General features: G+C 36.1%; 2 protein-coding genes across 2 annotated transcripts in view; both read left to right on the top strand.

Annotated features, from left to right (window-relative positions):
• Positions 1–13393, top strand: part of LOC134532933 (pescadillo homolog) — a 34858-nt gene extending 21465 nt beyond the window's left edge. Inside the window, exons 7-9 of the mRNA XM_063370003.1 lie at positions 3805–3998; positions 4780–4946; positions 12889–13393. Coding sequence (XP_063226073.1) covers positions 3805–3998; positions 4780–4946; positions 12889–13158 — 631 coding nt within the window. The 3' untranslated portion in view covers positions 13159–13393. The remainder of the gene's footprint in view (positions 1–3804; positions 3999–4779; positions 4947–12888) is intronic.
• Positions 13394–19439: 6046 nt separating this feature from the next.
• LOC134533525 (uncharacterized) lies at positions 19440–23649 on the top strand. The gene is made up of 2 exons (XM_063371051.1): positions 19440–19511; positions 21436–23649. Exons 1-2 carry the CDS (start codon positions 19482–19484, stop codon positions 21748–21750), a joined length of 345 nt encoding a protein of 114 aa, XP_063227121.1. The 5' UTR covers positions 19440–19481; the 3' UTR covers positions 21751–23649.
• The last annotated feature ends 1419 nt before the right edge of the window (positions 23650–25068 follow it).

Raw genomic sequence — 25068 nt, 5'->3', positions numbered from 1 at the left:
TATAATTTTAATGATTTTTAAAATTCGTAACATAGGTAAAACTATTTCCGAATGTGTGGTTTTACGCAGCTGTTTTATGTATCGTGTGTAATGCATACAAAAAAGTAGACACACACAACGATAGAGTATTAATCGTTGATTAAAATGGTGTAAAAAAAATACATAGGTCACCGCTGAAAATCTCCCAAAATTCTTCTACGACTTAATGCATTTCCGCACATTTATTCTGCCGGGAAGTGTCTTCCTCTTGCGGCGTATTCTTCAGCCGGCGACTGCAACCGAGGAGTGGGGCTAGCGATGCTGTGAAGGCAGTCTGACGGCTGTTCGGTCGTCTTATCAGCGCGTCGGGGTATCGGATATCGCGAGAAGCACATGTGTTCGCAGGAAAAGTGTCTACCGCTGAGGCCGCCTGGTCGGGAAGTAATAAACAAGCGCAGCTCCAGAGGAAGGACGCAGGGGGCGATAGCCTCTTCCGAGCCCAAATTTTACTTCTTATTTCTTTGTAGGGAATATGAATGTTAACTTAAGTACTTTCGTAAATGTGCTAAACTCTTCTTTCAATCAAAATTTGTACGAAAATACTACATTTCAGTATTTGAGACCATATATTTGGTGAATATCCCAAGGGCAATGTCGTGATTATCAACTGCATCCTCCTGTGTGAGAGCCCTGCCCGAGAGGTCTTCCCGGAGCCGCCATTGGTAAGAAATTCTAGGATTCAGGCAGTTATTCCCAGAGAGAACCTCAACCACGCCTTATATTAGCTTCACCTGTATGTTTGTAACCGACTCCTTTGGGTGCGATTTTGACCCACTTTAAACGGTCAGATTTCATTCAAACTTTGTATATTTATCGAGGACCGATGACAATACACTAATTTAATAAGATTATTGCATTATTCAATTTGCAAAATAAGATTTTTGTCAATTTATATAATTTTCATCTATAGTCGATAAGGCAGGAATTTATGTTAAAATTAATTTCCAACCATTATCTTTAGTAGATTACCCTAATATTAAAAAATTCCCGAATACCAAAGAGAATTTTCAATTCAACAAAATAAGCAGGAATTTAAATTTACAATTTTTTGAGTAAAGAGCCTTGTTTGCTGTTGTAATGAATTGTGATTGCGTTACCTATTAATTTTGTTCTAATAAAAATAATAGTTCAAAAAAACTAAAAGTACGCTTTTATAAATAAACTAAACTAAATAGTAGAAAATAATTAATAGTTAAAAAAACTAAAAAACATGCTTTGTATAAAAAACCAAACTAATAGATATAAATTATAATAAAAAAATACAAATAAATTTTAATAAGTTTTAATTAAGAATAGTGTGAAAATTTTTATTAAATATAAATTAATAATAGTACAAATAAGAAAAAATTACACACAAACTTGACTCTTTTAGCAGTACATTAAAGATTTGATCATTTATAATAAACACTTGGGTAGGTGGTGCTTGAGGCACCGATAACGAACAATAGCTTTTAATCTAGAATTAATTGAATAGCATAATTGTAACGAAGCAGCTTTTAGACGCACGAGCTTGTGAGATGAGAAAATATCTAAATTAAGTAAGCGGGATAATTACATATGGAGCCTAATGAAAAGCTGCATTAATAAAGCAGAGAAAATACCACCGCTTAAATGATTAAAGTTTTTCATAAATACAATGTAACCTGCATCTAGCGAAGTCCTCGTATTCTGCTTTTGAGATATAGTGTGTAAAAAAAATATCACGTCCTCAGAGTCGGCTGCTAAGCACAAGTGTGTCGTGACTGCGTCCTCGGATATCGCGCTCACTACCTAAGTGTGTGTTTTTGAAAGTGTGTGTATAGCTGTGTAAGGGTCCTTATATAAGATGAGCAACGCCAAACGATACACAGCGTGTGTAAAGACGGGCGACAGTAGCACAACGTGGTGGATACACACGCGAACTACATGGTTGATCCTTCACGTTTTATCCGAGGACCCGGCGAAAATCCTTCCAATCTCGTTTTCACACACCAGGTTGATCATAGAACGCGAATCCGAGGAATTTTAATCCGAGGACCTGTGTAAGGTCCTCGGATCGCCACAGGTCTTCACATCCACGCTGAAAATTCATGTGCAGGTCCTCGTATAGGGCGCCATATACAGTCTCTCTCACACACACACACACACACATAAACATCTGGGTTGTTAGTATTTGAACACCTTGAAAGAAACTAATTATGAAATAGGCACACTGCACCATCTGTGAGAAGTCATGGACACACACAGACAAACTCCCCCATCCCTTTCTTCCCGGTACAAGAGGTTTAATAATGAAAAATCTTCTCCCTCTCTTCCCCCCCCCCCCAAATTCTCCTCGTATGTAGAGTGTTTCACTGTCAGGATTAGCCAGGAATTTGGTACATGGTCATTACCTCAATAATTTTATTAAATATGTATTATTTTTGTGCAAATATTGTTTTTATTTCACAAAAATTAAAACAAAACAAAAAATTACAGAATTTTTGTGAGTATAAAAACTTTTCATTACAGTTGACCTCAAGATGAAAATTATATCAATGGTTATAAATAATATGTTCTTTGGGAATATGGACAGAAAATGGAATGTAATATAACTTAAGAACAAAAAATTGTTCTTTACTCAAGAGACTCAGTGAACATTTGCGAATGAAATATAATTTTGATTTTTAATCCAATAAATTTTTTAAATCCAACATTTTTGTGTTCCTGAGAGATAAGGACAAATACCTATAACTCTCTTAAAGGGGTGCCTCCATTTTCAGGTCATGATTTTATATTTATATTAATCACTGATCAACTTTTAGACTTATTCAACTGTTAAATTTCACGAAATGAAAAATATATACAGTGAATACTTTTTGCATAATTAGCTGCCAAAGTTACATTTTTAATGATATAGGGTTGTACAAATAAGGAGAATTTAATTTATTGCAGAACTGAAACTTTTTTAAGTTTAACTGCAATGCCACTTGCTACTTCAAGAAATGGTTTGAATTTCTTTCATAAAATATTAAATAATTTTACCTGGCATTTTAAAATCATAACAAATTTGAGAATTGTGAAATGCCAGGTAAAAACAATTAATATTTTCTGAAAGAAATTCAAACCATTTCTTGAAGTAGCCAGTGGCATTGCAGTTAAACCTAAAACGTTTCATTTCTGCAATACAGTCGTTATAAAAATGTTACTTTGGCAGCTAATTATGCAAAAATGATGCACTGTATATATTTTTCATTTCGTGAAAGTTAAACAATTTAAAAAGTCTAAAAGTTGATCAGTGATTAATATAAATATAAAATCTTGACCTGAAATGGGAGGCACCACCTTAAGCATGTAGTACATACTTAGGGATCTTCTTCCATCTTCTTCCTGCCAGACAGTGTTCATTTACTGGCAGGGGTAGAACTCCTGTCGAGGGACAACTAATGAGTACTAAGCAGTACAATTATACAAGCCACCAATCACGTCATCACAGGTTCACAGATGGCTTGTTTAGGAAACTTTCAAGCTGAGGCATATAGTATTGAGTTGTATTTAGATCTTCCCTGGTAGATGAAACAACCACATACAGTTTTATAACTCAAAACTTTGTAACTATTTTAAACTCATCAGTTACAGTATGAAAATAATGTGCTTAAAGCAATCTGCAAAATAAATTGCATAACTGTAATTTGCTTCAAGAAAAAAGAATTGGAAACTTTGGTACTTGGATATTTTGTAGTGTGATACTGTCAGTTTTTTTTTCAAGTGAGACATACTTGAATGAGTACTGTTTGTAAATTACAGGTTTTACATCCAACCACAGTGGGTGTTTGACTCTGTGAACGCCCGCCAACTGTTGCCAATGAACAAGTATTTCTTGGGTGCTACCTTGCCGCCGCACTTGTCACCGTTTGTGGACGACACAAAAGATCACTATGTGCCTCCAGAAGAAAGGGAACTGCATGATCCTAAAGCTGCTGATGCTGCAGAAAAATCCAGTATGTTGATAGTGACATTCTTACTTTGTTTATCTACTACGCTTTATTGTTGATATGTTAAATAAATATGGCTATTACAGCCAGTGGCATAGCCAGGATTTGTGTATGGGGGGTGTTAAGAAGCATGCGCCCCCCCTCCCCCTGTATTAAAGCGGGGGGTCCGGGGGTCCTCCCCGGGGAAATTTGGATTTTAAGGTGTAAAATAGTGCTATTTTAGCAGATTTCGGTACTTAAATTTAAATATTGTAATGGTAAAAATTTTATTAATTTTAATATGAAATTTGTTTGAGTGATGAATAAGAAATTAATTAAAGATTTGGTGCTAAGGGGGGGGGGGGGGGTTTATGAGCCCCTAAACCCCCCCCCCCCCTGGCTAAGCCCCTGATTACAGCAGAACCCTGTTATTATGTTTCTCATGGTGGCAAAAGGAAGAGAAAAGAAACATACACATACATACACATTGTAATTTTGTATTCATAATTCAATAATGAAAGTACAGTATCTAGGGAAAGAGTAATAGAATAAGTACAAAGATTAACATAAATAAGCCTACTAAACTTAGATTTGCCAGTGTTTATTTTTGAATTTTTACATTTAATCAATTTTCTTGAAATAATTTTTCTCGAATATCAAGTGTTTTTATACTAGAGATTCAAGGATTCGACCAACCCATTACTAAAATCCTGTTATGATTCTGTTTTTCTACAAAAAATTGTCAAGTATAGGTAGAATATTGTATATCTTGACCAGTATATTTACCTATTTTGTTTGTGTTTTTTAGGTGAAGATGATTTGTCTGATGATGAAGATGAAGTGGAAGATGGAGTGGAAACCAAGGAATCTTCTGATGAAGGCGTCAGTGAGATAGAAGTAAATGAGCAAGACCTTGAAGAAGTGACAATGAAGGATGATAGCCATGATGAATTGGAAAAGAAAAGACTGGATAAGGTAACAGTTATTTGTTTGCACATTATTAGTGGTCTGAGAGAGATGCTGCTTGCTTATTGCAAATGGCAGCATTGGTGAGGTACAGTTCAGTGTATTTGTCTATGAATGCTAAGCATAGGCTGCAAATTTGCCAGAGTCAGAAAAGTGCATGGCTTCAGAAGATACCATGCACATACTTGCCAATTTTTATTGTTTTCCTGTAGTTTGTACTGAAAATAATCTACATTGCAGTTGTACGTGAATTCTAAGTATCTTAAGTTTTTCAAGGTTACGATTTATTTCAGTCTTTTTTTTTTCCGGTAACATTTTGTTTATGCTACAATACGGCAGCTTATCTTGACGTATTGTGTCATAAACAAAAGGTGAACTACCTATATTAACTGAACTAAATGAAGCTGACCAACTGTACAATTCTCCCCTTTTTTCTCTCCATTAAACAACTTAAAGGGAAACTTATTCATATGATGTTTAGTTCCGTGGCAGAAATGGTGGCGTGAGCTGTTAGTTTGTATTATTCTGCATTTCTTCGGAAGTTTAGTGCTTGTGTATGAAGATATTTAGTAGTGGTGCACCGATATGACTACCGATTGATTACCGATTCGTTTACCGATTATGAGAGCAATAATCGGCAGATACCGATTCAGTTACCAATTATAATGAACAAATTTTTTTAAGTGTAATAATGCACACAAATATTTTTATTCCCATGTGAATTTATGTAAAAATTAGAATACAGTTATATTAACTAGAGTCATGCGAGTATAGGATTGTTAGGTCGAGTCGAGTTCGAGCGAGTATTCAAGAAATGTTTCGAGTTCGAGTTAAATTCGAGTCGAGTAGTAAAATTCATAAATATCCACTATTTAAATATAACTGTCATGTTTAAAGACCAGCAAATATCAAGGCCCTGTACAAATCTCGGGTGTGAGGATTCTCATTGATGCAAATATTTTCATGGTCTTTAATAATTTTGTTTCTTTTGAAAATGCAGAGTATTATTAAAATTTACTTAACAAAAAAAAATATAAAGGAATGTTTTAATCACCGACACCGAGCAAAATTTTATTTAAAACCATAGCATAAGTGCAAAAGTATTTGTCAACATTCTTACCAGTCACCTAGCTGCAGGGCATATTAAGGATTTCCACTGTTCCAAGAAATTTTTGTAGCCATACAATAAATAGGGCCTATCAACAACTTTTTTTAAAGAATAGTTATACTGTATATATTTTAATATACATGCCTAAGCCTGAACATAACTCAATAAAAAAAAAAAAAGACAGCAACATTTTACTAGAGGAATGAATATAATCAACATTTTTGTAAAAGTCTTTCATGGCGAAACACCAGCTGTTCAATGTGCTCTGGAGCAAGGTTTTCTCGGCGTGTGGATACAGTAGAATCTCGTTATAAAGTACATCAATAAAACCTCAACTTTTATACCTACTTAGTAATGAAAGTACTTTATTCTGAAAGTTACCTTTAAAACGTAGTACTTTCGAATTTTTGAAAATAAAGTAGTAGGGGATCAAATGTTACATTAGCTTGGAAGCAAATATTTGTACAACAAGAATTTAAAAAAAATTACTGAACTTAATACAGTAGCCTAAATTCTAGGCCTACATATACAAAATTTATATCTGTCGAACACAAAATGACAAATGGTTTAAACTATTTTGCAGATATGTACATTTATTGGGATAGAATTCCCTCGTCATCTTCTAGGCGAAGTCTCTTGCGAATAGCAGATAAAGATGAATGTTCATACAGTTTAATAATTTTTTCGCGATCTTTTATTATTTTTGACAGTGTAGAGGGCACCAAACCAAACGACCGTGCCACATCTGCATTTTTCCTGCCTTTGGCAACTTCTTTTAAAATTTCCACTTTTTCCTTCAAAGTAAACTGCTTGCGTTTCTTTTTATCTATTTGGCCATCCATCCTGATTAAAATATTCAATCAACAATATTGTTTGCCTCGTGCCACGTCAAACGTAAACAAACCTCTCATCCATAGATAACCATAGCTCCGCACTAGTAGCGCGCATCGCGAGCATGGCTGTGCCAGGCAATATTCCGACCTTCATGGCAAAACAATTAAAGCGTGTCGGCCATGTTGTGACACCAAACAGTTCAAAAATTAACCTGCATAAATTAACATTATATTGGATTTTCTATTTTGTATATAAGTTAAAATATAATTTTTATTTAACGTTTGTATCTGTGGTAATTGAAACTTTTAACACGTGCTCTATAAATTACCAAAAGATGGCGCAGCTATAAACAATTGTCTTGAAGAGAGGCGAGAGAGCAATCGATTGTTTAGATCGTCTCGTGCACTACAATGTGATACATGGAGGATGAATAGCGCGTTATACTGTGTTTGTTTACGTTTTGTCTTGTTAACGATTCTTGAAAGTGATAAAAATTAATCATAATGTACATTTATATTAAAGAACCCCTGCTCACACACAGTAACTATTATGTAAAATTTTCCTGACAACTGGAAAAGAATGGTCGTATTGAAAGGTAGGATACGTTTTTAATTTTAAAGTGAAATATTTTTATATTGTTTACATTGGTGTTTTGAGCGGGAATTTAAAATCATACGTTGAACTGAAAGATACAATGGGTTTATTTTATTTACATGCGCAAACAAGGTTAGTTAACACGTAATTTTAAATATTTTTATACTTCGGCCCAACCAAAAAAGTCTGAAAAGACATCATTAAACTCGAACTCGACTCGTGAGTCTTGAACGGCCGTGCCGAGTCCGAGCACTAATTAAAAACTCGACTCGAACTCGAAATTTGAGTACTCACAGGTCTCTAATATTAACAGTATAAAAAAATATAATATACACTATTAAGTCATTGCCAAGTGTAAATTAAATTAGGCCTAACTTCTATTTATATTTGATATTGTACACAACTTGAACTACAGTCTAATAATTGTAATTTAAAATGAGTAAGTTTTTGTTGCGGAAAACTAGCATTATTATCGACCATCATATAAGGTTGCATCGAGAAATTACCGTTTAACAATGTAAACATGTTGCTTTATTTTGTTCACTTGAGTTTATAGAAAAATATTTCCACACTTCACTTTTTTTCTCCCTACTCGCCATATCACTATAATTATATAAAAATGACTCAAAACCAATTCTAGCACATGTGATTTTATTTATGTTGACTGAATATATAAAATTATAAATACTTTTTCACTTTTCACGTCACATACAAATAACACAACAACGGATAATGTTACCAAAGACGCCCATAACGAGTTTGTAAAACGCAGTGATAAACTCTAGAAGGTATCGGGACCACGATTTTGAACCGCTACTACGACTCAAAAAGATTGATTGTCATAGAATCCACTGCATCTGCTTGTGGTATTTTGATTGTGTGCCATCTATTTTACGTCTCTGGCTATAGGTAATGTACAAGGCCACTAAACAAAAGACAGAACAAAAGACAAAACGTAAATAAACGTGTAGGAAAAATATATTTTTTATTGTTCGAGGCAATGAGATTTATTAAACTTAACGAAATATCTGTAATCATGATATGACGGAGTTAGATGAATTTTGTAATATATACAAATATTACCGTATTTCGTCCTAAAATGTGTAACAAAATATTACACTGTAAAAACCTACTTACCGTAATTATGCCGGGACGTAGATAATCTGCAAAGTAATCGATAAGATAATCGCCGATTACGATTCATCGGTATCCGCATCGGTGCACCACTAATATTTAGCATTCAGTGAGGTTGCTTGTGACATCATAATGTTCCCGAACACTAAAAAACAGTTTGAACACGTGTGTTTAGGTTGGCATATTCTGAACTGTTTCCATGTATCATAGTGAAAAAGGCCCAAACTACCCTCTTTTATCGCTTAATCGTTGCACTTGCATAGTCGTCGCACCCATATTTTAGGCAGTCAAAATTGGGATGAAAAAAATTCTCGTGTAAACGTCGCATGATGTTTTTGGTCCCGCTATTAGATGCCGAGCGCCTTGGGTAGGTATCTTTTCCGTATAAAACTGTGTATTTTAAAGTATAAATCTAATATTTATTCGGATATTACCACTTACTTATTTAATTAACGGAAATACAAAGTTGTTTGACGTGTAAATTTTCTTTTAAAGACTTTTGAAACGTTACAACCTTCATTTATTCGTCTGCGGTTTACCGCTTACAAAAACTTAGCCAGCGCTCGTTGCAATCATTAATGTTTGGTTATGTTGCTTCCCGTATAGAGCGCGTACATATAGGCGAATATCGATATCTCGCCGATGCATGCAGCGCGCGCTCTCTATCAGGTTCCGAGTTAACTACATTTGATAGCCCACACTCTTTCGTGGTAAGTGTATACTACGACTGTAGTTACGCGTTAGTTAACGTCACAGATTCAAGTCGCTAGCGTTCGTGTCACAGATTTAGTTTTTCTATTTAAAGTTGAAGTTAGGTTTTTGTTTATTGAATTAATAATATAAATTGTTTGGCATGTTCTTGTATACTCCACTTTATATATATATATATATATATATATATATATATATATATATATAAACGTACTTTCCATGAACGGGTTTTGTTTTTATGAATAACTTTACCTAGCATTTTTTTTCCGCATAATCGTCACACCCCTACTTTTCAAACTTGATTTTAGAATAAAATGTGCGATGATTATGCGAGAAAACACGGTATGCGTTTTGCAGCATGTGTCGTGGTGTAAGTTTTTCTAGTGGGGGAAAGAACAGTACATATTTATAATCCTTTGGAAGTGTTTGAAACATGTTAGTAATCTGAAATCTGCCAAGGAAAGAAAAAAAATAAATTACAGTTACTTTTGACAAGCCCTACCAGTGCCGCCATGGATGTGATTCAAGCAGAATGCTATTTCACCTGTTTTTTAATAGTGTAGCAGATCATGCTGGAAATTTGTCCCAGATAATTTTCCTGACTTCAGACAGTTAAAAAAATATATTTGCAGGCACACAAAAACTGTTAGTGTTGGAAAGAAGTACAGTAGAGCACCCCTCAACCGTAATTCCCACAAACGTAACTCCCGATATCCGGAACTAATTTTCCAAAAAAAAAAAAATTAAAACATTACAAAACATCTCCAAAACATTTCTGCACTGGAACGAGGCGTTTTTGCTTTTGCCTGACTGTACATGTCTTGTAGGCACGCGCGCGCACGTCTGTCAGAGAGCTAATTATGGCCAGTCTTTTTTCACGTGCATTGCGTAAATACACAGCTGGTTTTCACATCGGACATGAATTACTATAAAGATGTTTATGCTATAAGTAGTTTTATTGTTTCACTATGTCAAGTAAACGGAAAATTCCGGCCGGTCAGAGAGTATGTACACCGACTCCCACTACATACGCTGACACAAGTGATAGAGAGTAACATTTACTTCCAACTTGTGATGCTTTCAGTTTGTAGACAATAATGTATTATGTACATATTTATACGTTTATATATGGTTAAACAGTCTACATTTACCTGTATTTCTCTAACTTTGTGTTTTTAAACGAGATGCATGAAATGTTATTCTTGTGTATGTGAAATGTAAACTGTGTGTGGCAGTGACTATACACTCTTCAGGAAGTGTGAATCACTAGCATATCAACACAGAAGTAACAAAACACTGCAGCTGTAGTCCTACTACCTCCCCCGAACCCTTATCTTCCTCTTTGCTCACGCATGCACCCACCCACAGAGTTATAAACACACGCTTGCCAGCTTGCCAGCCTGGAGTATTACGACCCGGCACGGTCCCGGCACGTTTTGAAAAAATTATGTATGTAGAACTACATATTTTTTGTTGTATGGTTTTATAACTGTGGAAAATATTTACAGTACAACTTTGGCTATACATATAAGTTAATATGTGCAGCAAGTAATGGCTTTTTTTTTTTGCCTCCCTACCGCAACTCCCCTTACCCGGAATTTTCCCATAACCGGAATAGACCTCCCCCCAATGATTCCGGTTGAGGGGTGCTCTACTGTACAGTCAAACCTCATTAATACAAATCCTCTTAGAACGAAACTCCCATTCATGCGAAGTACTTTCAAAGTCCCAGAAAATTTAGTATACTTTCTCATGTTATTCAGGAGTTTTAATATGAAATACAGGTGATATGAAACAGAAAGTAGTTGTTTTGATCCCTCAAGTTGGTGTTTACGAGTATAAGTAAACTGTTAATACAAATTTCACTACGGAAGTTCAAAATAAATAATCACGTTTTCATAACCATGAAATAAACAAACATTTCTCTAAAGATGTATGTATGTATTTATATGTGTATATAAATATCCTATGATTTGAAAACAAGATGAAAAGTGTAACTCTAATGGAGATGTTAGTAACTGAACTAGAAAAGACGCCATTTTGAAAACTGAAACTAAAAGGAAAGTACTCTACGCCGTATTTATTCGTTAGAAGTGCACATATGAAGAAGTTGAGACAATCTATGGTAAAACATTTTGGTATTATCTTTTCTTCGCATATGTGCCATAACCTTAATTTTGAGTGTGTGTTGTGTTATAAAATGAATGCAAAACATAAACGTAACAATATTACATTGCAAGTTAAAACTAAAATTATCAAAAAAGTTGAAAATGGAGAGAAAAAAGTAATTGCTAGATATTTAAAATCCGCAGTTGTCTTTGTCAACAATATTTTAAAAAAAATTGCAGATAGATTGAATCAGCTTTTGCAATTTCTTTTGGGTGTATAAAAATAATATATATAAAGGGTAATTATCAAATATTGCAGCTTTTTACAACAGATAGAAAACAATCAGAAAACATGGTTTTCACACACTACACGTCTCTAAATTTATTCTGAATGGGTGGTTTCGTAATTCCTACTAGTTTGTGAAAAAATAATTTTATATCTTACATACAAAACCTATGCCTTTATGTTGCTGCCTTCATTCATTGTAATAAATAAGAATACATGTTTTCCATATACTAGAGACGTTCCTGAATTAATCCTGAAAGGAAGGTTTCTTAATTCCTACTGGTTTGTGAAAAAATAACAGTTTACAGCTTTGATTACAATACCTATGTATTCATGCAAATGCTGACAATCATTGTTTAACCATGTGGGATTTTTTCCCCACACATCTGTACCAAGAGCAGGCAAGCACTACCAACTACCTGAGGAGAATCCACAACAGGTAGGGACATCCGCAATTGGCCAACACATGCAAGGCGAGTGTGCCACATACCTGCAGTGACCAAAACAAAACAAGTACAAACATATATTTGTAATTGAATACAAAGTATAAAAGTATACAGATAGAAATAAACAATGACAACAGAAAACAATACAACAAAAAACAAAGATCAAGAATCAACCCAACGAATCTACCCTAGCAGCAGATAAAACCGGCAACTCCAACCCCTATGGTTAGGCCAGGTTGGGACGTCAGAGCAGTCCTCCTGTATTCCCTATAGTCAAGAGGCCGCCAACTCCTTCCCCCTAGGTTCTCCGCTCCAAGTGCGCTGTCCCTTCCACCGCAAATGCTATAAAGAATAGTTAATATAACAAGAATAAATAAAAGAACAAGAATGTATACATTAAAGCACATACAATAAGGAATATACATATATATATACATACATACACATACATATATACATACATATTTATAAAACAATAATAATAAACACACAGGGAACAATTAAACTTAAACCGCTATATTTTGTAACAGGCTGCAAAGTACAAACTTGTTAAATGTTAGGTACAATCACTTATGTCTAATTACATACAGCTATTTATGTACATAATTTTGTTTCTATTTCTTGTGTACATAATATTGTTTTTATATTATGTATGTAATATGATTTAAAACAGAAGTATGTACCTATATTATGCTTGGTTTGTGCTAATTTGCATAATTTATCTTTGCAGAAAAAGTTGATGTCAGTTTCTGTTGGGACAATTACTAAAGAAGATCCACTAGAAAAGGCTCGTCTTGCAAGGCAAGAGTATCGACTCCGAGAAAAGATGATACCAAGAAAATACCATAAACTGTATAGGAGCATGATGAAGGGAAGGATGGAACGAAGTAAAGAACAATGGTTGCTCCGTAAGAAACGACGACTGCATGATGAAGAGAAGAAAGTGAATGCAAAGGCAGAAAAAAAACAGAAGTTAAAGGCTGCTGTTGCAAGTGTTTGAAAAAGGCCATAGTTACTGTTTGCATTGCATATTTGTTTACAGGTTATTTGTAAATGTGTTGATAGTTTATATTTACCTCCAAGCTTACTGCATTTGACAGAAAAGCATAAGGTAATGTATCAGGAATTGACTTTATCTCAACATCTACGTATTGAAATTGCAAAATGGTGGTTTGGTGGTCTGTTTAAGGTCACCAAGATTGTTTTTTAAGTTGAAAAATAAATAATGATACATATTTTTCTTTTGAATTTTTTTAGTACCTACACTGAATAGTCTTACCTATTGCAGTAGTACCATGGTGCAACTTTTGGAAGATTTCTGGTTTCTACCTATGTAGTTTACCATTTTATGGTTATTAGATCCCAAAACATTGTCAACTCTTTTATGGACATTATAATCACTGTAATCTTGCAAAAATTACTTTTAGACAGAATTATGTACACTGAAACTTGTTTAAAACGATCCCGCACAATACGATTTCCTGTTTCATACGATCAAATGCTTCGATCCCGCCATTTTCTCCATATGATGTGGGTTATTATTTTCCGTGTAAGACAATCCTTGTAAAATTAGTTTCCCGTATGAAACAATGTTTTTTTAAGTTTAAATGCATTATTTATTGGGAAATCACCATTATATTTTTTAATTTAAAAATACGTAATTGGTCGACAAGGACTCGTTTAGTCGTTTCACATTTCACGCCAGTCGCGTATAAAAATTAACTTGTAGCAAGTGCTGGTTGCCATCGTGGTAGTTTGGTTGATGCCCGTGCAGAGTGCGCACACAAAGTCGATTATTCACATCGATTGCTCGCCTGTTGGCATCATTTTTGGTTAGGTTGATGGCCGAATAGAGTGCGCGCTTGTAGCTGGCTATCGATATGGGTAACTCGCCGATTGCTGCAACACGCGATTCTGTCTATTGCCAACTGCCGAGTAGTGTTACCGCCACAGATTCCCGCTAATTACGTTTGCGTCGTCTTGCACAGGAGTTCAATTGTTTTTTTTTGTTTTTTATTTTTATTTTTATTTGAAGGTGTTACAAAATATGGTTTTAGTTTCATAATAATGGCGTTACATAAGAGTGCAATCAAATGCAAAGCATTGTCATTAAAAGAAAAGCTGGACATTATAAACAAAGTTAATTATAATCCCAAGGTTCCAGCATTCGCGCCAGTTAATCCTTGATAATACTGTGATGCATTTTGCCAGGGGCAACCTTGGTTTAAATTCATGACTGCTGATAACTTTTTATAAACATGCTTTAGAGCGATAGAAACGACACTGTCCACTTGAACGCCACGCAGCAAATACCCCTTCTACTTGATAGTCGTTTGTATGTACTTTACATATTGACAACAGCACTACCTCACTGCTCCTATATCCTGTTTGTGCATGCCCGATTTTCTGCAACTTTCTGAGCTACATTGCCTCTACTTTATTTACCAGACTCGTATAAGTCTTTTTTGGTTATGAGGTGAATATTGTCCCTTAAGTCTGAAATTTATTAACATATTGTGTCTATAATGGAATGGAATAAACTGTCAATGTTCAATGTCTTGCTAAATCGCTTCTTTCCGAAACTTGAGATATTAAGATGGCCTACATGTTTAGAGACGTAACCAATTTCGGTCATTTCACTTTCATGTTTGATTACTTGTATGTTTGCAGCAACGGCACCATTGATGTCATCCTACCTTAAATTTTAAGGTGCCTCTGACCTGTACTTTGACATGTTATGCTCTGAACAATGACATACAAAATAATGCCCGATAAAATTGTTAGCATATTGTTTATGAACCACGATTTTTTCACATAAGAGGAGTATACTTCCATTTAAAATGTTGCTTTCATTTTACAAAAACCTTTTAAATAAAAATTCTTCAGATCTTGGGAATTGATGCTAAATCTGTTTTCCGAAACTCAATGATGTTTATTTAATATATCTGAATTTGCACAAAGCTCAAATGAGAATATTTTTGGAAACATGTTTCTTGCTGTGAGATTTCGTGTCCATGGTAGCTTAAATCAAGAAAAAGATTAAATTCTCCATCACAACTTTTGCATTTAAAATGATTTTTTTGTGTTCTCAGAAAAAGATACATTGTATATGAAGTCTGAAGGAAGTAATTATTAAATTGTGTAGTGTCACTAAGGTCTTCCTTCGTATGTGTAAGTCTGTGAGGGTCTGGGCCTTCCTCTTCGTTAGAATTATTCTGTAATTTTTCAAACCTTTGTTCTTGAAATATCTTTGTTCTACAGTAGAAACACAACTTTTGTCCAGGAACTAACAAACACCAGCTTTCCTTTTAGCATATTTGGCCTTTTGAAGAGATGTATGTCTTATGCCACTTTTTATAGACCTCTTGTGTTTATTTGCTGCGTCACAACATTTTTAAAAGCTTCCCCGTCATATTTTATGTGTGATGCATAGTGGTGTGAACATATACTTGAATTTGAAAGAAATGTGAATCCATTTGTCCTCCAAAGCCGAATTTATTTTTCTCCATCAGAAAGTTCAGCAATATTAAGTATTATCTTCTTGTATGTGTATGTATTTGCATGACACACAGAACTGATTAAAAGACCTGCACTGCACTTTTCATATAAACTGGTAGCCATTGTATACTGTAAAAAAAATTGTCGGTTTTACCCACTTCAGTTAGAAAATTCAAAGCAAGTAACTTATCAAAAAATAAATAAAAAAATACCAGCTACATGTCAAAACTCAAACATTAAACAATCCCAGACAACTTGTTGAAGTGCACAGAAAAATAGAAGCTCCTAAAACTTCCACACACTCAGGGGCGCAACAAAAGGGGGGGCAAGGGTATTTTGCCCCCCCTCTGAAACCTTGAAGTGGGGGCAAACGGGGCAAAGAAAGTGCTGTGTAATCAATTTTTAGATAATAAAACTGCTTAAATAACACCATTTTCCACCTTGAAATACAAATTTTCCTGGGGGGGGGGGGGGACCCCCGGACCCCCCGCTTCAATAGGGGGGATCTATGATTCTTTATAAAAAGGTATATTGCCCCCCCCCCCCCCCTCCCCCGCTGGAAATTTAGTTGTTGCAGCCCTGCACACACTGGACAACCTGTGACTGAGATCTATGAGATCAACCTACAGTAAACATTTTGATAATGCAATATAGTACATCATTTACATTTAAGCAAGAAGATGTAATATTATGCAAACTGATTGAGTGACCAAACATTAATTGAACCATAACTTTTCTTCAAACATATTCTTCTCCTTTTCATTTGTATTTTTCATATATATATCTACAGTATTTTAAATATGTGTTTCCAACAAAGCTAAATCATTAATTTGTTATTATTACACATATTTGCTTTTACATGTACAAATTATTTTGTAAACAATAAACTGATTTATAATCATCTTAGCCGCTTCTTTCACACAGAACTTGCTTTTATAAAGAATGAAAGTACCTAACTATCCACAAATTTTAATTTCACGATTTTGTAGAAATTTTTTTGTTCCTTCTAATGATACCAAGCCTGAGATTGTAAAGATTAATAGAAAAAAGTTATAATTGGATTACTGAATTGGTGTAGACAATTTTTGGTAAATTTTTTCCACTTCTTACATAAACTGCATGTACTTCTGGGCATTAAAATAAATTTTACGAGTTATATTTGAAATCTACGTGGTATAATATCGAATCAGTTATAATTTATTGACAAAATTCTAAACATTATCTGAAACCTTTGCATGAAACAATTTTTAATAAAATAACTATTACCATAAAAAAGGGGGTACTTCATGTTTGAACGGAGCACTGGCTGATATGTTTGCTCTTTACCACGGATAATAAAAATGTAGATTCAACTCAAGCTACTGAGTCATCAACAAGCTGAAATATTAAGTGCCTTGAAAGAACTAGATTAAAACATATTTTAAAAGCCATTAATAATTACAATGATTGAGCACATAATAATAAGGGAAAGAGAATAGGAATGAGTAAGCAGTAAGACTGCACCCGACAACTGGTGCCTACAATCAAAAACAACTTGCCTTATAATAAAGCTATTCAGAGAAGTCTTCCCCTTGTATCTCTTCCTGTCCGATGGCCGACACTATGGCTCGTTCTATCCGAAGTCCAACGCAGGTAGCACTCACGGCTAGCAGTCGTTGGGTCACCCGGAGTTACGCCCCAAGGTAACCTTCCACTTCGATGGCTCAGCCTAAGTGAAAATGTGTAAGTTCCCGTACAGATCGTATGAAGCAATTGGCACACTGCAGAACACAAGTGGTTTATATCCAGGTCATCCAAATTTATTGACCTGGAGTAAAACTGCCTGGCGATCTATTATAGTAGCTTCTACGAAACATCTTCAGATAACACACCGATCAGAGGCGAAATGACTAAGTCCCCTTATGTACACCCGACATAAGAAATTATGAACATCAAAGTAAACTTCGAGGAACAGATTAGAAATTTAAGAATGTTGTTTGTTTTCATAAATATGTTTATTCAAAAGAATTATAGTAACTGTAGGGTACAAGGCATATACAATATACAGAGCGCCAAACCGAAGTTTCTTTCCCTGTGATTGTATATAATGTTTTTGAGTCCAACTGGTGTACACCAGCCGTATGTTCTTTACCGGGAACTCAAAAACTCGGGGAAATTAAGTTTAAGAATTTTGTCATAGATGATAGGACCTCAAATAACCATAGGCGAATTCCTTACGTAACAACGTAGCCATCCACGTAACGTACGTATCTTACGTCTCTTTCTTAATTGCCTTGCCAATCAACACCCGACCAACACGAGACCCACGATTCGTGGGCCACGAATATCACTGTTTTTATTTTCCTGACTAATCGTCGATTCCAGCTAAACAGATTTGTCACTTATGCCAACCCAGCGAAGAAGGAGACGAAGTACTTCGTTGTCTTATCAGTCATTTCGACGAGAGATTACTCCAAAAATTACTTATTCCAAACGATACTCTCTCAAAATATTTATATCGCCAGATCTTGAAAATTAGGTATTCTAAATCCCACTGCTGGCTTCACGAAATAATACTTTTGCCTTACCGAATAACTAAATATGTTTAAACTCTTACAAATTTCACAAGTTAAAATGATATTCAAAACTAAGCCGCAAACTCATTTACAATGCATGAAAACAATAAAAAAGAAATTTAAAAAAAAACATATTTTGCCACTATTTTTACTGCGCTCTGGTGACTATTTTATAAATCAGTGAATTCGGACATCGGACATCGCAGTTGTAGACAGAGCAGTTTTCCGGGCGACAACGTGACGACACCGACATTGGGATGACACGGACCGCCCACATGTTCGGACTGGTTTCTTACAGAAGGGCCTTTAATGACCTCGTTTTCGACGCAACGTAAACACCGTTTAAACGGGACGAACTTATCCCCTCTCTCCCCGGGGGTGGTGGAGGATGAGGAAGGTGAGCCGAGCAGCTGGAGGAGGACTAGCGTCGCGGCTAAGACGCACCACAGTGTCTACTGCTTCCATAATGCACGGACAAGTAAGAAATTGGCATCCAATGAGATCGCATTTCCAAGGTTATAAAACGTTATTTTAATTAATTCACACACACTCACATATGTGTGCTTCGAGATCTTAGCACGGGTAGAATTAGAGTCCCGGAAATTTCGCGGATTCATTTAGTCGCAAGCTAGAATGCAAACCTCCACACTCGCACTGTGTTCATGATTGACCCGCAGTTGTTTGGACACGCCCCTCTGCGACCGTGAGCCAACGATGTCCAGCTAGGAGAGAAGTAAGCGAATCAGGTAGTGCCAAATAACCAGGATAAAAATGTTCTCGCTAAGAAATCAACCAATGGGAAAGTAAACATGGGTCGAGCACACCTATAACCTTGAATTCTATCCTGAGGCCAGAGGAATCCGCGAAATTTCCGGGACTCTATCTATAATAAAAATAAACTACAAAGTGATAATAGATCACTATACATCCTTGTAATTGATAACAATTTTTAAAGTAGGTATTTAGAAAACACAAACAAAATGGCTACCACCGCAGCCAAGTACACATCTTCTATTGGTCGCACGGAGCAACGTAAACGGAAGAGCTCAGCACTGCCGAGCTAATCTGCACGGGTCCGTCTCCGTCTGCGTGCCGTTGTAGAAACTTAAGTTCCGCGAGATCCGTCTCCGCCTCCGTGTCCTTGTGTAAAAGATGGGGAAGGGGTGGGGAGGGGACTGGCAACTCCTCGGTGACGGCGGGTGAAAGCCGTCGAGCACGCGTCGCCACGCAGTCGGCGCAGCAGCCCCGCCGGGCCAGAACAACACGGGCGATGAGGCCTGTCGCAGCCTGCGTCATCGCGGTAAGTACGCGCTTACGTTACTGCAGCGAGAGGTCCCCCCCCCTCCACCCGGGTCACGATGTGAGATTCCTCGACGATGAAGGTCCTGTCACACTGTCAAATGTTTGTCTCCAAATATACTTGAGAATAGAGTTGGAGGGGGCAGTGTTGGATGGAAAAATGCTTCCAGTTTTTCTTCATCAAACAAATTTGGACAGACCGGACAAAGTTTTTTTGACGTGACAACGTCTAATAAATCGATGAACGCCGGCTGCACGCACGAAAAAGTGTCCCACTACGGATGTCCCACTACGGATGTTTATGTTTGCTCATTGTACGCATGCGTGGCATCTCTCTTCCACTCGATTGGAACGACCATCGATTTGACTTTTCAATCATATTTTCGTCGTTTGAATTATTAATATTATGTAATTTAACGATCGTCCACCGATTTTCAGCACAATCGGTACGGTTATTTATAAGTAATGTTGAATATTCAAATACGTTTTGAACCAACAATGGTTTTTTACAGTTACACATAATAATTCAAATTACAACCGGGATCTTTTTCACAATGTTTTAAAAAATATTGTAACACCTTATAAATAAGTTTGGTGTATTTGGGATGCGTATTTGTTATAAAATCGGGTTATTAAAACGAAATAATATTATTCCCCTACCATGAACAAAATTTTTATAAAGGTACATATATATAACATCTGAAACTATCAATTATCAAACATGGCCTCATGGCGGAGCGGTCAGCGGCACTATTTTCCAATCGTAAGGTTATCGATTCGAATCCCGGCAGGTGTGAAATTTTTTCTTGAACTTGTAAAAATAAATACGGTGCACGTAACATTTCAATAGTAATAAATATACTTATTTGAATAATGAATGAAAATAAAAGTAAATTTATTAATTAAATTGTACATTTCATTTCACTCCTTTGTATCCATACAAAATAGTGATAATTCAATTAAAAATGATTCAATTTTATTCATAAAAGTATGCAGAGGTAGATTTTATCATACAAAATATAGAAAAATTAAAAAAAAATTCTTCCTCAAAGAATATAATATTTTTAATGCCTAAATGGTTTGGTTGCAAAAACCTATTACGGCTCAGTCTCAGGCCGAATATGATATTTCCTTTTCTTCTGGATCAATCATTTCATCAATGTTTTGTTATGACTTTGTCACGTTAAACTATCGTCCGTAAACCGACTTTACAGACAACAATTTTTTTTTGAAAACTCAAGTCATCCAACTTGTCAAACAAACATGACTGCGCCAGTGACGTCATTATCCTCCCAAAAAATAATTTCAACCTGAATCTATACCCCTGAAATCTGATACATAGGTAACTTCGGAGACGTGTTTACTGTAAATTAAATATTTATTTAGCTATACAAACTCCGAACAGATGCCACCAAGCACCTCAAATGGCCTAGAACGTGTGGTTTTGAGGTTATGTGTCACCAAATTCATTTTTAATTCCATATGAAACTGAAACGGCACCACGAAATCTGATACTTGCGTACCTTCCAACATGAGTAACATATTAAAAATTAATGTTTGTTTAGCGAGAGAACCGGCGCACGGTGTGCACCAGTGCCTCTGAGGCCCTGGAAGTTTTGGTTTTCAGACTTCACGTTGGACGGTGTCGGTGAGGGAAGCCTACAACTCACGTAGTTTCGGTTCCCTGCAAGAATGTCCGAAGTTTTGCGTTTTGGTACTAAAGCCACTTCAGCCGCTAAATCAGAAGTTTCAAATGAAAACAAGCATGTCGTGAGTGACCTAACCTAACCTAACCCTTCGATTTTTTAAATTTCAATTTTTGAGAGAAATCCGAAGTTGCACGAACGTGGTAGGGAACCGAAACTGCGTGAGTTGTAGGCTTCCCGTGTTGGTCGACGAGGTTCTCTGAGAGAGCGCGGTTGCAGCTGGCGGCGCTGCTGGCGGCGCAGGCGCGCGGCGGGCTCATCAGGCGGCTGATCGCCGAGAACCTGGCCGGGCCGCCGGAGCAGCGCGTGGCCGCGCGCTACGAGTTCGACCCGGACGTGGCGGCGCGGCGGCGGGCCGAGTTCGAGGAGCTGCACGGGCCGCGCGGCGAGCGGCTGGTGGAGCGCCTGGGGCTGGGCGAGGACGGCTTCTCGCGCGAGCGGCGGCTGCGGCAGCGGGCCCGCGACCTGGCCCCGCCCGCCGCCGCCACACTGGCCCCGCCCGCCAACGCCACACTGGCCACGCCCGCCGCGTGAACTGCGGTGCAAGCCGGGACACGACAGCCGGGAAGCACGTCAATGCACCATGCGACACCGGCGAAATGCAACAAAGAAACCATGGGATTAATAAACGTATTTAATCAAAACTCTACTCACATTACAAAAATTGTAAGCTTCCAATATATTAAATTTAACGAAAGTAAATTATTGAAGCATGGAGTTATTACCAAAAATGTATATGCTGATTATATTGGAAATTTTTTGGGGGGTAGATTTCAAAGAAATATACTACCTATTTGTAGCCGTTACCATGATGCGACAATCGGGAAAAATTTTATATAGTTTTTCGTTTCATGGTCCATAGATCCCAAAACTATCGTCAACACTCTCTCTCTCTCTCTCTCTATATATATATATATATATATATATATATAAACAAAATTTTGTGGACACAATATATATTGCAATTAAAAAAAATCACTTCCAAACTGATACAAAAAATATATGTAATTGAGGAAAATATCGGCCGAGTTTGTTAGTAGGCAATATCCGACCAAACTATTGCTGCAAGTGTTTGAAAAAATGAGGGGTTGAATTTAAAAAAAAAATCATAACTCTCTTAGTAGGTACACTATCAAATTCGTTCAAATTGTTTGTAAATCTTCTAATTTTTTACCTAAAACTTATATCTGAAACAATTTTTGATCATACAAAAGGAGTTGAAATAAAGGTAGAAAGACCAAATATCATAACTTTTTTTAAAAAATATATACTATCAAATCCATTATAATTTATTGTAAAATGCCCAAACTTTATCGAAAACTTTTGGCTGAAACAATTTTTGATGAAACGTACTATTACTGTAAAAACAGGTCTTGAAATTAAAAATGAATAAATAAATAAAATTTTCTTTGAATAAAATTAGTCGAAATACTTATATCAATAGCCATCTTAATGTGACTTTAAACATTTAGATATTTTTGCTTGTCGCAGAAACACCCATTGAGTACACAAACAACAATTATTTCTTGATTCGAACGGTTATCTATGCTGACTCCTAAATGTAATAAAAATACAGGTCTTTTTTTTTGTTAGTGCTAATAATGTAGAAATTCTTGGGCTCTGAATGTAATTAAACTACACAAACGCCAACTTTATTTTCTCTCTAATAAAATAAAGATAATAAATTACTCTGGTTATTTTTCAAACCTCCAACCTTGCAAATTACTTTCAAGTTTGCAATTGAATGCATATTATTCAGATAGTGAGGCTTCCTTGTCAACTGTGATCGTTGAGGCACCATGCTAATGATGCGATGGCATGGCGTTCGATCCCAAGCCTCGTTATGAATCCATATATGAGCCTATGGTGGACCTAAACGTATCGAACAGTTTAAATGCAGTTATTTCCGTGACAAACACAAATTACCACTTAATTTTTTTTAATATAATTTAAACAAAAGCGTGTGTTTGTTTGAGCACCATTTGTAAACAAACGCTGATTTTGACAGTTTAGTTATTAAATAGTAAGCCACTGCTTGTGCCATGCGCAGAAGACAAGAATCAGTCTACATCATCATCATCATCATCATCATCATCATCAGACTATGGCGTCACCCGAAAGAGACAGCAACTGAGGACGGTCACTACAGCCAGCAATAATGTATGATCTAATCCGTAGTTGAAATCTCATGTATTTAAATAAATTGTAGAATAAACTGTTTCTTTTAAACCTTAATTACATTGTTTTATAGTTTTATACCAAGGTTTAACGCAAATATTTGTGGTAAATTTGCTTTGTAGGTAATTTGTTAAAGGTTTTGATGTAAAGCAAAGTGAAAAAAAATTGAAAGTCTCCAATATAATGTTTATCATAAGTGAAATTGTGTTGAGTTGAATTAGTACCTGACCCTATCTAATAATTATTTTATTTTCGTGTAAAAAAAAACATATGTTCAGTGGTTTATGCATATTGTAAAGTAAACCTTTCTGACACACAGGAGAGTATTATCTGGCCAGGTGAAAGTGCCACTTAAGTTGGTATCTAAGTACTTTGTACATATCCTTGAGAATAAATAAATATTCATTTAAATGTCCAAATCACAAGGGGTAAAAATGCCTAAGCTAATGAAAATTTAGCAGGAATGCAAATGTTCCACGGCTATAACTAATAAGTATTGGTTTAATCTCGGTTTTTACTGCAAGAAAACGGGAGTTAGTACAACAAATTAATCCCTTAGCGGTACACGGTCATACGAAGGTCACCAGGCTGCTTAAAAATGTGTAACCATGGTGCTGTAATCTGTGGCAGATATGCGATCCAAAGTTCACTACGCCAAAGGGAAACTTTATAGAATTAACTATTGAATGCATTTTAACAATATGAACAGTATTTTACTAAAATTACTTGTCGCAAATCAGATCCAAAGACGAGGCTTAGTATTTTTTCTTAAAAGTATTTTTCGCTTTAATCGGAGCCGTTTCATTATTTTGTTTAAAATTTTGCTCCGCAAATCGAATGATTGATAATTGACGTAACTGCTCCGGCAATGAATTCTAGCGGCGGGTGCGGAAACTATGTATGATTCGCGTCCGCGCACCACAGTTCACAGATACAAAGGGAAACGTTACAATATTAACTGACTGATTACTTTTAACAATATGCGCAGTATTTTAATACAATTCCGTGTCGCAAATCAAGTACAAAGCCGAGGTTTAGAATTTTATTCAAGTTTTTTTGTTTTTGTTTTGCTTTTATCGGAGCCGTTTTATTATATAGTTTAAAATTTCGGAATACCAATCAAAAGATTAATATTTGACGTAGCCACCTAGAAGCTAATTATAGCGGCGAGTGCGGAAACTACGTGTGCTTCGTGTCAAAAAATTTAGTTGAAAACATAATTTGCGTATAGTTGATCACGATCGGCATTATTTGAAATAATTCTACGTTAAAATTTCGTGTCCGTGTTTCGTTTTATGTGTATTTGTAACATGAGAACACGTGAATTTGCTCGTTTCCCGAGGTTAGCTGTTACACATCTCTGGCTAGCACTGAAAGACTAGCTCACAATTTTCTTTTGTACATCCAACTGCCGACGTGGAGAGATAGATACCTCCTCTATACACGAAGAAGACACACGCGTGAATCGAGATGGACGTGACGAAACTAACTTTCCCTCGCTACGTGCTTTCACTTGTTCCGTCTTAACTCCGACCCGGCCTACCGCTTCCTTTCTCCTCGTGACGTCACAGACAGGGCAGGCTCTGACACGATAGTTAAGTCTATCGCGTTATTTCGCCGCATCACAACAAGTTTTATTCGCAAGTCCGTCGAGCGATGGTTTCGGTCAACAAG

The sequence above is a fragment of the Bacillus rossius genome, chromosome 6, assembly GCF_032445375.1.
Source record: "Bacillus rossius redtenbacheri isolate Brsri chromosome 6, Brsri_v3, whole genome shotgun sequence".
NCBI lineage: Eukaryota > Metazoa > Arthropoda > Insecta > Phasmatodea > Bacillidae > Bacillus > Bacillus rossius.
The sequence above is the reverse complement of the archived record's forward strand: the minus strand, read 5'-3'. Positions and strand labels throughout refer to the sequence as shown.

Bases quoted from the DNA above. Each gene is read 5' to 3' on its own strand.
- LOC134533525 (XM_063371051.1), top strand. From the start codon at position 19,482: ATGAGGCCTGTCGCAGCCTGCGTCATCGCG. The intron at 19,512-21,435 runs GTAAGTACGCGC...GCGCGGTTGCAG, and splicing joins TCGCAGCCTGCGTCATCGCG to CTGGCGGCGCTGCTGGCGGC.